At 40.8% G+C, this 14,891-nt stretch overlaps 2 protein-coding genes across 2 annotated transcripts in view; one reads left to right on the top strand and one right to left on the bottom strand.

Annotated features, from left to right (window-relative positions):
- SEPSECS (Sep (O-phosphoserine) tRNA:Sec (selenocysteine) tRNA synthase) overlaps nucleotides 1-2,766 on the bottom strand; it is a 35,361-nt gene extending 32,595 nt beyond the window's left edge. Inside the window, exons 1-2 of the mRNA XM_027103224.1 lie at nucleotides 2,530-2,766; nucleotides 1,551-1,705 (exon numbers count right to left, since the gene is read on the bottom strand). Coding sequence (XP_026959025.1) covers nucleotides 1,551-1,705; nucleotides 2,530-2,643 — 269 coding nt within the window. The 5' untranslated portion in view covers nucleotides 2,644-2,766. The remainder of the gene's footprint in view (nucleotides 1-1,550; nucleotides 1,706-2,529) is intronic.
- A 203-nt stretch (nucleotides 2,767-2,969) lies between these two features.
- Nucleotides 2,970-14,891, top strand: part of PI4K2B (phosphatidylinositol 4-kinase type 2 beta) — a 116,525-nt gene continuing 104,603 nt past the window's right edge. The window contains exons 1-2 of the mRNA XM_027103231.1: nucleotides 2,970-3,074; nucleotides 4,824-4,954. Of these exons, the coding sequence (XP_026959032.1) occupies nucleotides 4,870-4,954 (85 nt within the window). The 5' untranslated portion in view covers nucleotides 2,970-3,074; nucleotides 4,824-4,869. The remainder of the gene's footprint in view (nucleotides 3,075-4,823; nucleotides 4,955-14,891) is intronic.

Genomic DNA, 14,891 nt, shown 5'->3' with positions numbered 1-14,891 from the left:
GAACTTCTGAGCTAGGTCATAAGAAGCCTTATAGCTTCCATCTGGCCTCTTGAAGGGTTTGCTCAAGGGGAGGTGGGGGGCAGGGGGTCCTCTCTTCAAAGCCAGCTGCTATGCTGGGGAAAGCCCAAGCCAAGCCACTTGGAGAGGTCATCTGAGCTCCCAGCCATCTGAGTGACTCAACTTGGATAAACTGCCCAGTTGAACCTTCAGACGACTAAACTCTCAGCCAACACCTGACTGTACTACATGAGAGACCTGAAGCAATAATCACCTGCTGAGTCCAGGTAACCTGTCAGAGGTAACAGTAAATGACTGTTTTAAGCCACTATGTTTTGAGGTGGTTTGTTATACGGCAATAGAAAACCAGGATATATGCAACATTAAATTCTCTTCTTTCTTCCCATTTCCCTAATCAGAGCAGTGAGCTAACTTCTAACAGGGATGAGCTGATGTTTCAAATACTGCCTTAAGTTTAGAAGAAGTACATACTCCTTGAAAATTAGTGTGCAAATCCACTCATTTTAAATTTAATCATGTTATACACTATTTAAAGATACCTCTGAATACACTTCAAAATCAAAAATCTGTTTGTCATTTATAGTTGCCTAGATCAGAAATTCTGCACACTGGAATTATCACAGAACACGTGTCACACTCTATTACCACTGCAACCTCACATACTAAGCATTTTTTTACATATATTATCAACCATGTTATCACCTTATTTTTAACCATTAGTTTTTCATCCAGGTCATACATTCATATCATTAGTTTTGACTGCAATAGTTTCGGCTGAAATAAAATTCTACTATTCCTAGGAAAATTTCATCATGATTTAAAATCATGGAAGACGGGAGTTTTAAAGAGTTTACCTATATTTCACAGAAAGGTTGGAGAACAGAGAAATGATCATATTTGGAACCACTAACAACTAAATGGTTATCAGAATTGATGAAAAGCTTTCTGAATAATGCAAAAGAAAAAAGTGACTTAATAATCTAAAATTATAATATACCTTTCCTACATCTACTGCAACAAGATATTTATAAAATGGGATTCAGTTTAGATGCAGATGAATGACGTTAAAGTTCTATAAATATACCATTCTCTAAAAAAACTTGCCATGTTAGAAAAGAAACATGGAAAACTATAAACAACCTTAGCATATTTTAAACTCTTAACAACCAAATAGGTTTATTAGGTTAAACACTCTTAACAGAATGTATAGACAGTACAAACATTCTTAACAGAACGTACAGCCAGTATCCTTAATCACCCAGAAGCTGACAGGGTATAACCACCTCATATTAGAACTTTTACCCTATTGTCCTGAAAAGCACCTACTCAGGTACATTGTTTCCATCTCCCCGTGGCATCTAGTTCACATGCCCATTTAAACAAGAAGTAGGTTACAAACGGACATTTTATAATTTAATATGATTAATACTGCTATAAAACTATTGTTTTTAACAAAAAAAAACTATTGTTTTTAACAAAAAAAAAAAAGAAAAAAGGGAAAAGGAAATACTTTGTACTTAAAAAAATCATACCTGTAATGTCGCCGAGCAACTAATGCAGATGCCACTCTCCCTTCCCTTTCTCCCACACCACAATTGCCCAGGAAATTGTTGCTATCCATGATTGCAAGTTCATGTAAAAAGAGTTCAAGTGTACTTTCATCCCAACCATCCTCTGGACACTTGCCCTTAAGAAAAGAAAAAAGAAAACAAAAAAAGTCTTATGACTATATTTAAAAAACCATCATTCCCCAGAACCCTACTTCAGTGAACTTTAAAACTTTTCCATGCACATTTTACCAAGCTCCTTGTTTTCTAAAATTCAGACATAAATTCAGCACTCTGAAGAAACTCTGAATAGGCAAAATGTTTGTGTTACACTATATTACAATTATCCACACGATGCTGTGAGAAGTGATGATAAATACAATGAGATTACTCAGGTTTAAAGTTGCAGTTAAAAGTAACTGAAAACGCATAAACCTTATCTTCAACTAGGATTTTTCACACCAGGGTGTTAGAACTAGGGTTGTCAAACTTTAGTGACATTAAAATTCAGGATGCTGGCAAAACGAGACCTGTGAAGTTCCTCAGCAACACCTGCTTCGAGTTAGTATATCGTAGTTTATAAATATCATGTGTTCCCCAGGAGTAGTGAAAGATGGAAGACACGAACTTTGCCCTATCCGCAAACGAAAAAGGAAATCATGCCGGCCTTCCCCTCGCTTCCCCAACCCGAAGTTAGGAAAAAAAAAAAAAAAAGGGCTCGACGTTCCGAACTCCCCACATCCCCTAATAACACTCTCTGGGGTTTTGCCAGCATTGGCGAGGCTGAGAAGGAGCTGAGCGGCGCAAGCCGGCATATGGCATGCCCAGCTGCGAAAGACTCTGGGGACAGGGCTCAACCAGCAAACACTAGCAGGTGATGCAGGTCCTGGAACTAACAGGGGCGCTGGGCGGAGCCGGAGCCTGGGGGGCGCGGCAGCTGGGGAGGGACCCGAAAGCTCGGTACCTTCTCCAGAAGCAGCCGTATGAGGTGCTCGTGCGAGCGGCGGGCCTCACAGCCCTGCCGCACGTAAGCCGGCGACACCAGCCGCTCGCCCGCCGCGAAGCTCTCGCGGTTCATGTCCGCAGTGGCGACTGCTGCCGGAGAACAACACACGCCGGACACACTCCGAAACCAGGAGTCGACTCGCCGCCTGGATGGTACGGAAAGGCCTTGGGACAAACATCTACGACTCGCTCTCGCACATGCGCAAACCGCTCCAAATAGCGTGCCAGGAGCGGAAGCATTTGAGCATGCGCAGAGGCGTCAGGACGTTTGGCGGGCTTCAGGCAGTACAGAAAACGAGCCCCGCCTCCCTGCATCTGATTGGTCCAGTTAAACACTAGTGTGCCTGAGACCGTCTTGAAGGAAGGACTTTTCTTCTGTGAGGAGGGCCTGAGGAGTCAGAGCGAAGTGCGTGGCGTCTCTGAAGAAAACATTTCCGAAGTTACTCTGTGTTCCACTCTTGTTGAATGATGAGCTCTGGGAGTCTGTGCTTCAGCCTTACTCAGGTCGTGTTTCTCAGATTCCTGAACCGTTTATCCTTACCCTCATACATCTCAACATTTACAGTTGCCTGGCAACCCCATTTTTTTTTAATTTATTTTATTTATTTATTTATTTTTGGCCGCGTTGGGTCTTCGTTGCTGCGCCCGGGCCCCCTCTAGTTGCAGCGAGCGGGGGCCACCGTTCGTTGAGGTGCGCAGGCCTCTCATTGCGGTGGCCTCTCCTGTGGTGGAGCACGGGCTCCAGGCGCGCGGGCTTCAGTAGTTGTGGCACGCGGGCTCAGTAGTTGTGCCTTGCGGGCTCTAGAGTGCAGGCTCCGTAGTCGTGGTGCACGGGCCTAGTTGCTCCAAGGCATGTGGGATCCTCCCGGACCAGGGCTTGAACCCGTGTCCCCTGCACTGGCAGGCAGATTCCCAACCACTGCGCCACCAAAGAAGCCCCCCCCCTCTTTTTTTTTTGACCGCACCACCTGGCATGGGGGAATCTCAGTTCCTCAACCAGGGATTGAACCAGTGCCCCCAGCAGGGGAAGCGTGGGGTACTAACCACTGGACTGCCAGGCAATTCCCTGGCGACCCCATTTGAAATAGTGGTGCCCCACTCCTTTTCTCCTTTGCATTACAGAATTTTTGGTCATAGCACTTATCATTCACCTCCTGATATAACAGACATTTGTTTATACACACACACACGCGCACACACACACACACCTATGAATGTAAACTCTCTGAAAGGCAGGGCCTTGGTGTTTGCTGCTATACTCCACGAACACCTAGAAAAGTGCCCAGAATATAGAAGGGGCTTTAAAAAATTTTTAATACTGAATTAATGAATTAGTTTCACTATTCAACAACCCAGCCCTAGGTGCCTGAGATACAGAAATGAAAAGGCAGATTCCCTGCCTTTGATTTCCTCCTAATCTTCCCTTTAGGTGAGCCTACAGTAATTCCTGAAATCACTCTTATCTAGTGGTATGCTGGGGCCCACTTGCACTGGTTCATACTTGCTTGCAAGAGCTGATTGTTAAAAAAATGTTCAGTAATTTTGTGATTTTACAATTAAGCCAATTGTATTAAAAGCAAAAGTAGTAAATAGTCATCACTTCCTAATTATTTTACTACATTTTACTATTATCTCTGCTCTTGAGATTATTTACATCTGTTGTACCTGAATAGTGGAAATAAAATATATTGGCATCCTACTGCCCATCTCTTTCCAACTCCCTTTTTTAGTGTTATCATGTTGGTAGCTTGAAACTGGCTGTGGTAGGAGTATTTACACCGTGGAAATCAGAAAACTCTACAAATCCGGCTCTTACCTTCCCCCCATACACCACTCCCCTAGGACTCAGTTGTTTAACATGTACCAACTCACCACTATTCCTACTGCATGTTCCCAGGGCATCCTGCCATTTATCAGCCATAGTGCTTGTCAAATTCCATTTCAATTGTTAATGTTTTGCCTTCCTCAACTAGACTGTGAACTCCTGGTTGACAAGGGCTATATTTGACATCTGTGTTCAAAGCACAGCTCGGAACACTATGTAATAGACGTTCAACAGCTTCCCCTTGCCAACAGCCTCCAATCAGAGCACACCTGAACCCTTCCTCTTTTTCACCATAAAGCTTTTCCCTCTCCCCTGCCTGCCTCTGAGTCTGCCAAATGCAAGTGGTAGTAACTAAGTCTCCTGCACTACCAAGTTCTGAATAAATAGTCTCTGTTTGTTATTTGGATGGTCTACATTACTTTCCACAGTTTTCCTGAAGACTCCACTGAGACACGGACTGCACTGTCCATCACCATGGACCCCAGCCTTCAGCCAGATGAGGTTCTCACAGAGACCGTAGTGCCTTGCGCCTTCTTGCTGTCAAGTCTGTGCCAACATGGTAAGTCAGTGCTGAATCTGAGCTCCACTATTTTTGTGTTGAGTTCCTCAGCTATTTATTCTAAGTGTGGTACCCAGGTTTTGTTATTGCTTCCGATTTTGTTTGACATCCTTGGTGGAATCAGACCATTCTTTTTCATGCTTTTTGGTTCTCTTTTGTACTTCTGTTTTGTATTGAGCTGTCTGAAAGTGTGGTCATAAGAAGAAGAATCATGGGGTAGAACACAGGCATAGGCCCTGTAAGCTGCTTGTTTGAGCCAGCCTCACAGACTGATGAGTTTGCTGTTCTTACCAGACCGGCATACATTTGGACAAACTTCGTTGTGAGTCACCAGTAAAACTGGATGAGGTTCTCCTTTCCTCTTGATTTTTTGTCCTGAGAGCTTGCCTTTGATCAAAAGGGAGTTCACTCTAATTTTCCACCTGCCAAGGGGCACAGATTGTTGGGTCTGTGTTCAGAGGGGTCTTGAAACATGAAGAGAACAAACATCACTTTTAACCAACCATTGCCAGCTCTCCTGAGGTCATCAAAGCTTAAAACCTCTCCTCCTCTGGGAAAAATGGCTGCTGCTTATGTGTATTTTTATTACAATCCTAATACTGGTGCCTAGTTCTCTAAATGGCGTAATGTCAGCAGTGGGTATTTGGGCCTTCAGTGGCCACTCTGGGGAACATTTGACTTGAATACATATTTTATTTGATAGGCACCTTAGAAAAGAAAGGGAATTAAGATTTCTCAGGCCCAATGGGCAGCTGTGTTTGATTAGTATGCAGAAGCCTCCAAAGGAAATTCTGGTTCGAAAAGTATTTCACTAAAAGATTCTGTAGCCAAAGCCAATGAGCAATTTAACAAACTATTTTTTTTAAGATTTTATCTTTTTTAAAAAATTATTTATGTATTTATTTTTGGCTGCATTGGGTCTTTGTTGCTGCGCGTGGGCTTTCTCTAGTTGCGGTGAGCGGGGGCTACTCTTCGTTGCGGTGCACAGGCTTCTCATTGCGGTGGCTTCTCTTGTTGCAGAGCATGGGCCCTAGGCGCGCGGGCTTCAGTAGTTGTGGTACATGGGCTCAGTAGTTGTAGCTCGCGGGCTCTAGAGCTCAGGCTCAGTAGTTGTGGCACACTGGCTTAGTTGCTCCGCGGCATGTGGGATCCTCCTGGACCAGGGCTCGAACACGTGTCCCCTGCACTGGCAGGCGATTCCTAACCACTGTGCCACCAGGGAAGTCCCAATTTAACAAACTTAAGCAACAATAAACTAGACTCCTTTCCTAGTAAATCCTCCTCATCCTGTTGCCTCCCTACATCCAGATGTCCCCCTTCTTCCTTGTCCTTGTGATCTCATCATCTCTTCCCTTCTCTTCCTCTTGTCCGCACCCCCTCCCTACTCCCAGAAACTCTCCTAAGAGCACAAAATGCCAGTTGCCTCTGAAGATCCACCCCTCCTATGAGCCAGCTGTATGGGCCACTGCATAATTTAAACTTTGGACCCAAGATGAATTAAGAGCTATAATTAAGCATCTCTGCTGCCATATAAGACCAGCAACTATTCATAGGAGCATTTTAAATTAGTTTGGGTGCATATGATTCAGGGTTACCTAACCTATGTCAACTTGTACACATGTTGGTCAGAACCTCAGAACCTCAGCTAGATCTTGGATAGCAAAGCTGATTGGATTGACCCAGAAAGGCATCTACAGAATCTCTCTTTCTACAATACACCTGTCCAAAAAAAAGGATCTAAAATATATATATATATTTGAAAAGCAGGACAAAGTCTCCTAAAAGTACTGTAGTATCCCCAAACATTTCCAATAAAAATTTATTGGACCATAATTGAACCATACAAACAGAAAAATGATGAAAATATAGGAGATTTCCTTGATTTTCTAGTAGAAAATACCTTCTGACGACACTCAAGAGTTAATGAAGGTGCCAGTTGTAAAAGTAGTCCTTACATCTCATTTTGTCAATGGGGTTAAACCTGAAACTAGAAGCCTAATTCAAAAGTAGCAATTAGAACGGGAAGTAGCTCCTTTGCCTGAACTAAAACACCTGTCGGAACATTTTGAACAGCTCTAGATAAGCTCCAAAATAAACTAGAATCATGCAGACTCAGCAGCTAGGTGGCCCACTTCCCAAACAACTATTTTTGACAAGGTAGATATTGTAAACAAAAAGGACACTGGAAAAAAAGAATGTCCCATCCTATAAAAGAAAAACCAAGATGAAGAAAATCCCTCAATTCTGATCTATGGGGGTGCTCTGAAAAAGGAAAACACTTTCAATATCCTGACTTACCCTTAAACACTCAACTTGAATAAATATAGATGGTCAACCTCATCAATTCCTGGTAGATAGGGATGCTACTCTTACTACATTAAACACCATCTTTGCTCAACCTCTTCCTCAGAGTAACCATACACACAAGTGACAGTTCTTTCAAATAACCCACAGATATTTCCTATCTCCCAGCCCTTAGCTGTAACACTTGAGCCCTTGAATAAAAAACATTCCTTCCTGCTCTGTGATACCACCCTGCAAATTTAATAGGGAGAGACTTACTTTGCAAATGGAATTGTAATATTAAATACACAACAGAACGACTATTAAAGTTCCAGAGGACTCTTCTATTCATAATCAAGTTGTGTCTGTTCTAGATATACCTTTGCCTTCTCTATTATATTTGATGCATACCCCAGATAAAGCTCTTGACATCATACATGACATTCTATGACCTTAAAAGTCTCCTGACATAGAAAACTAATTAGAGCAGTAAATAGATCCCACCAAATATCCCCAATATCCCTTGAAGCCAGAAACAAAGGAAGGTTTCAAAGCTGTAGTTGAATGCCTTATATCCAAAGGTCTTCTTATATCCTTCACTAGCCCTTGTAACACTCAGTAAAGAAACCAAATGGATAAGGATATCAATTTCTTCAAGACCTCAGGACAATCAACAAAACTTATATCCCTCACTTCCCAGTGATACCTAACGCAAATACTATCTTGGCATCAATTCTACCTGAAGCTACTTGCTTTACTGTAGTGGACCTTTGCTTTGTCTTTTTTGATGTGCCTCTAGATCACATCTAGGACAGTCAATACCTTTTAGCCGTCACCTGAAGAAGATAACAGTATTCCTAGACAGTCATGCCCCAGAGGTTCACTGAAGCCCCCTCCTATTTTTCTCAGTTCCTCAAACAAGTCTTAACAGATCTAAATTTCCCGTGTTATTAAGTTCTGATACAATATGTAGATGACGCCTTACTTTATTCAAAGATTAAGAAAACTTGAAAAAGGATTCCATTTACTTGCCCTCAGTCTTAGAAGAAAAGGGACAAAGTTTCAACAGATAAACTGCAGTTTTTACAAAGCACAGTCCATTATTTAGGTCATGGGATATCTAAGGAGGGGAAAACACTCTCTCGATAGACAAACAACTATTCAAACTTACCTTAGACCTCTCACAAAATAACAGTCTGACAGGATTTCTAGGTTTAACTGGATATTGCAGACAAATTTTTATAAGATTGCAATGCCTCTTTACGAGTTGACTAAGTTCTCAGTAAGAGACCTTTTCTGGAAACCCAGATATGGAACAGGCCTTCTGTAATATGAAGAAAGTTCTTCAGTAGATTCATTCACGGGCATTCCTAACTACAAAATTCCTTTTTGTCTATATGTGCATAAGTGAACTGGACAAGCCCTTGGGATTTTAATTCAACTTCATGGGAACCATCAAAAACCTATTGCCAGACCCTTGACCTGGTTGCAAAGATTTATTGCCCACGTCTTATAGTAATAGCTGCTGGTAAAAATAAATAAATAAATAATTGTTGAGGTTTCTGCTGAGCTAGTTCTAGGCTCCTTGCTTGACGTCACGGTTCCTCATACAGGACAGACATTACTACTGGCTAAGAACATGCAACACTTTTCAGCCAGCTGATTAACCTCCTATGACATTGTTAACTCTTGTAGTCTCACATTGCTAAGTATTCACCACTCCAACACTGAATTTGCCACTTTGCCAGAGGAATGTGAACCTCACAGTTGTCTTACCTTTGGTAGGGAATGTTGTGTACGCATTCAAATGTATTAGAGAATGCCACTGAGAACCACAAACTAATATTATTTGTTGATGGCTCATACCTCAAAACTGAAACTGGAGGTTATCAAGCAGGAAATACTATCACTAATTTAAGCTCTCCTTTGGAATGCAGTCCTCTGCCCAAGGTAAAAATCAGCCCAGATGCCAGAACTTATTGCACTTAATAGAGCTAGTCAGTTAACCAAAGACCAGAGAGTAAGCATGTATAGAAAGATAGAATGTATGCTTTTGGAATAGTACATGATTTGGAAAACAATACTGGAAATCTCATTTAAAAAATGGATGAGTGGGCTTCCCTGGTGGCGCAGTGGTTGGGAGTCCACCTGCCGATGCAGGGGACACGGGTTCGTGCCCCGGTCCGGGAAGATCCCACGTGCCGCGGAGCGGCTGGGCCCGTGAGCCATGGCCACTGAGCCTGCGCGTCCGGAGCCTGTGCTCCGCGACGGGAGAGGCCACGACAGTGAGAGGCCCGCGTATTACGCCGCAAAAAAAAAAAAAAAAAAGGATGAGTTAGGAAACTTTAGGTGCATTCCTACATCTTAGAGAGGTGGCTGTTATGAAAATGGAGGCTCATGCAGAAAGGGATAATATGGTAAAGAAAATACTCTAGCAGATCATTGTGCCAAATAAGCAGCCGTAACCAATGTTATGATCCTATCTAAACCTCAAAGCATCAATCTATGGAGGTATTCAAAGAGGCCATTATAAATATCAGTGTTTAACCCCTGATTTTGAAAGGTAAAAATGGAAAAACTCTGGCTGTACCTTTCACTAAGATAGTCTCTGGAACTCCCAAGATGGCTGCTTGGTGGCATCAGATGACTTTAAATGGAAAATAGCTAAGTTTCTCCATGAAACTACTTATCATGATAGAGACAAATCGGTTGCTCTCTTAAATCAGGACTGATCAGGAAACTCTAAAATGTTAGCTGAGGTTATTTTCAGGTCACGTGTCACCAATCAACAACGTAATTCTGAAAAAAACCCATAAAGGTGGGACATAGCCTGGAACCAAAGCCTCAATCGCCTTTTGAACACCTTCAATTTACTGTTATGTCTATTTTAAAATATTTTTTAGTGATTGTATGTCTACTTTCAGGATGAGCTGCAGCATTTCCTTGCCAAAAAGCTATAGGCTTCACAGCTACTAAAAATCTGCTTGATTTTTATTTCTAACCTGGGGCACACCAATTTGTACATCAGGTGACCAAGCACACACTTTATGGTAATCATTATAAAAGAATTCTGTAATGCATGACCCCTTACTCAAAAACTACATTGTCCTTACCACCCACAATGTTCTGGAAATGTTGAAAGAACCGATAGCATCCTTAAGTTTAAATTAACAAAACTTTCAGAAATGTGTGCCATCACTTGGCCAAAGGTAATCCCACTCCCACTAGCCTTTATGGCCATATGGTCCATCCCCTTGGGAACACATCACACATCACATCAGTTATTCCCCTATGAATTGGCAACTGGAAGGCCCAAGCATTTAGGGATTTCACCTCTAATAATAGTCTCTGTACTGCTGCACACAGACATGAGAAAATATTGCAGGGACTCATGTACTATACCCCGTCCTATCACCAAGATCATTTTGCCATTATTCCCACATCGTCCTAAACAGCCTCTTTGTCATCTTCGGCCAGGAGATTTCAGCTATTGGAAGAGATATAAGAGACAAACTGTTCTTGAACCTCATTGGTAAGGACCTTATCAGGAACTGCTAACAACAAGTACAACAGTGTCACTCCAGAGAGTCAATCATGGGATTCAAGTTTCACAACTAAAGAATCAATTCAGAATTCCATGCAATTAGAAGATTACTCCAATAAGGCAGCTCAAAGTGAAGATTCTCAGGGATCTTCTAGAAGAAGCCAATCTTTGGAAGTTGACAGCTGACTCAAGACCTTCAGAAAAAGCAGATGACCTCAAATAGTAGATAGCTTCCTCCCAAGATATTGAACCAAGATCCCTGCCCTATTCCTGTTTTGGTTTTTATCTGCTTGCTTATTCTCTACCTGGGAGAATTACTGATTCATTGCTCAGGCAGGGTCCCCAGTGGTGAGAATCATACAAAGAGAAAAGACTATAAGAAACTTGTTGCTAACTAAAGCAGAATTTTTCAATGATACCATTTCTGCTCTAGATGGAATACAAATTAGTTGCAATTCATTGGCATGAGTAGTAATGGACAAATGCATTTTTCTAGGTTTCTTATTGGCCAGTCATGGTGGCATCTGTGCCATTGCTAAAATTCTTGCTGTACTTAGATCAATAAAAAATCCAAGATAGAAAAGGCTATACATTGTTTTAAGGAAAAAGCTAATTAGCTGTCTTAAGTTGATACTCATGGCCTGTAGGATTTGCTGTCTTGGCCTGAGTTGGATCTATTGGGTTCCTGGTTCTAAAACATCTTAAAAGAACTTTTACTTGTTTTTGTTTTTGTCATAATGATCATGATGCTGGTCTTTGCATTCTATGTAGAGTCTTAAATTCTTCTGTACACTCACTCTTTCATCAGATTATTATCATAATAATAAAACAACAAAAAGTTTAAGAAGATCTCACAATAAAATTGACCATGAAGGCAAATGAGCAATCCCTAGGAGGTGAAGATCTGGATCTCTAGCCTTCCCTACATTGGCCAACCTCTTTCAAGTGAGAAAATGACCCAAAAGGGCAGGGTCTGAGGAGCTGACTATACAAAGGAACACTAGCCAGACCATATATGATGATAGAACTCTGACCCAAAACCTTGCAGCAACCAGCCCAGGAAGGCAAACCACAGTCTCTGTAGCAATCATCCTAGAATAGTCAGGACTTGGTCAAGCACCAAAAGCATCCCTTTAATTTGCCTCCACTTCCAAAGCAGGACCGATTCGAAAAAGCTATTCTTCAAACCAGTCACATCAGATACCTCATTTCTAGTTAACCCATCTCTAGCTTCCTCATGCCAACAGCCTACAATTGGAGCATACCTGACGCCTTCTCTTTTTTTTCCATTATAACGCTTTCCCACTGTCCTGCCTGCCTCAATTGCAATTGAGAAGGGCACTTCAGCTCCACAATATTTTTCTCCAAAACTAATAACCCCATTATAACCATTGGAAAATATCAGACAAACCCTAATTGAGGAACATTCTAGGAAATACCTGACCAGTACTCCTCGAAACTGTCCTCATCATGGAAAAAAATAAAATCTGAGAAATTTTCATAGACGGAAGGAAACTAGGGAAGGCATGGTAACTGAATACAGTGTGGTTTCCTGGATTGAATCCTGGAACAGAAAGAGGACACTGGTGAGAAAACCAGAAAAATCCAAATAACAGTCTGAAGTGTGGTCAACAGTATGTGTCAATATTGGTTTCTTTGTTTTGACAAATGTATTATGGTAATATTAGACATTAACATTAGGAGAAGCTAGGTGAAGGATATACGGGAAACTTTATCCATCTCCGTACCTCTAAAATTGTTCCAAAAGTTAAAAATTTATTTTTTTTAAAAATGGACACATTTTCAGGCAAAAACAGAGAGTTTTCAACAAAACATCACTCAAGGAAATGCTAAAGAGTGTCCTCAAGGCGAAAAGAAAAAGTTCCAGATGAGATAGCAAAGATGCAAGAAGGGATAAGGAACAATGAAAATATATGGATGTAAATATATGGGTGAATCTAGGCTAATATTGTCTACATAAAAAACTACAGTAATGTGGTGAGGGATTTAACTATATATAGAATTAAAGTACATGGTTGGCATTTAAGTAGGGAGGAGATAAATAGAGTAAATACAGTTAAAGTGTTCTGAGGGTTTTGTAGTCATAGAGTGGCCCATGAACTTACTAGAAAGCAGAATCTTGGGCCTCTCCCCAGACTTACTAAATCATAATTTTCATTTTGACAAGCTCCCCTGTGATTCACATGCACATTAAAGTTTGGGAAATACTGTTCCAAAGGTGCTTGTATTGTCTCAAAAAGAGAGTAAAGCTACCAACTGATATTACATTTTTGCAAATCTAGAATTTATTTTGTAATCTCTGGGGTAAGCAATGAAGGAATAGTTTTAAAAAGTGTGTAATTTCCGATCTAACACGGGGGAAAAGTGGGATAACAAAAAATAATCAGTTCAAAATAAGGCAGAAAAGAGTGAAAAAGAAACAGAACAGGTAGGACACATAGAAACCATATTAAATATAAGTGAAGCAAATTATCAGACAATTTTTTTAAACAGTTATATGCTTTGTACTGAGAACACATCTAAAACAAAAGACTATACAAAGATTGAAAATGGAAAGTAAAAGAATGGGAAGAAATATAACATGCAAATACTAACAAAAAGAAAGCTGACATAGATTTTTAATATTAGATGAAGTAGACTTTAAGGTAAATGGCATTACTAAACATAAAGAGGAATACTTCATAATGATAAAAGACTCGATTCACCAGGAAAATATAATAATTCTAAATTTGTACACACCAAATAATATAATTTCAAAATACATAGGTCAAAACTGATAAAAGGAAAAATAGATAAATCTATAGTCATTTTGAGATATTACAGAGCACCTTTTAGGAACTAATAGGTCATATTAACACAAAAAATTAGTAAAGATTAAGAAACACTATGTTTAGTAAACTTGACCTAATGGACGTTCATAGAGCCCTGTACCCAACAACTGCAGAGCCACACATTCTTTTCAAGGTCACGTGGAACATTTACCAGAATTGACTACATCCTGGATCATAGAACAGTCACAACAGATTTCAAAGCAGTAAAATCATGCAGAGTACCTCATCTGACACAATGCAACTAAGCTAAGAATCAATAATAAAAACAAGGTTATAATAGAAATTAGAAAGTATTTTGAACTGAATGATAATAAAACCACATATCAAGGCTTATGGGAAGAAGCTAAAACCATGCTTGGGAGAAACATATGACTTTAAAAGCAAAAGAGGGGACTTCCCTGGTGGTCCAATGGTTAAGACTCTGTTCTCCCAATGCAGGGGGCCCAGGTTCGATCCCTGGTCAAGGAACTAGATTCTGCACATGGCAATGAAGATCCCGCATGCCACACTAAAGATCCCGTGTGCCGCAACTAAGACCCGGCACAGCCAAAATAAATAAATAAATAAATATATTTTTTAAAGCAAAAGGGAGGGGGCATGGAAGGAAAAAAGCATATAGTAGAAAGGAAAAAAGCTAAACCTTTCTTAGCTTTTATCTCAAGAATTAGTAAAACAGTAGAAAATAATCTTGAAGAAAATAGAAGGAAAGAAATAATAACAGTAAGACTGGAAATTAAGGAAATAGAAAACAAAGAGAGGATTAGCAAAAGCAATAGTGGTTTCTATGAAAAAACTAAGGATGAGGTGGGAAGCAGGGTCCAGGTCCAAAGACCAGGGAAACTACAAGAATGAAGTGTGAGGGGTCGCAGGGGAAGGTAGATACACAGCAAGTGGCCAGGGAGGGAGAGAAGGAGCCAGATTTTCAATGGGGATTTTGGGGTGAAGTGCTGTACATTCTAGAGGAAACCCCCATCCTCCATCTCCCTATGAAACACTTAGTAAAATAGTCTTTTCTTGTTAATCCATTATGGGATTCGATCTATTTTGGGGATGTCTTGAAGCACTAAATCCTGCTCTTAGCGTGGGTGAAGAGTGAAATAAAGGCAGTTCAAAAGCACCTGGTCCCTAGCTCTAATAAGAGCTAACACTGAGCCCATGTGCCAGGTGCTGCTCTGAGGACTTCACCTGCAGTAGCTCATCCAATCTTCCCAGTGGCCCTATGAGGCAGGTATTATTATCCTCACCCCATTTTATAACT

Source organism: Aethalodelphis obliquidens, unplaced genomic scaffold (genome assembly GCF_003676395.1).
Source record: "Aethalodelphis obliquidens isolate GAN/ISIS:26980383/991018 unplaced genomic scaffold, ASM367639v1 scaffold6, whole genome shotgun sequence".
Lineage (NCBI taxonomy): Eukaryota > Metazoa > Chordata > Mammalia > Artiodactyla > Delphinidae > Aethalodelphis > Aethalodelphis obliquidens.
Note: the sequence above shows the minus strand (reverse complement) of the source record. Positions and strands in the feature narration are given on the sequence as shown.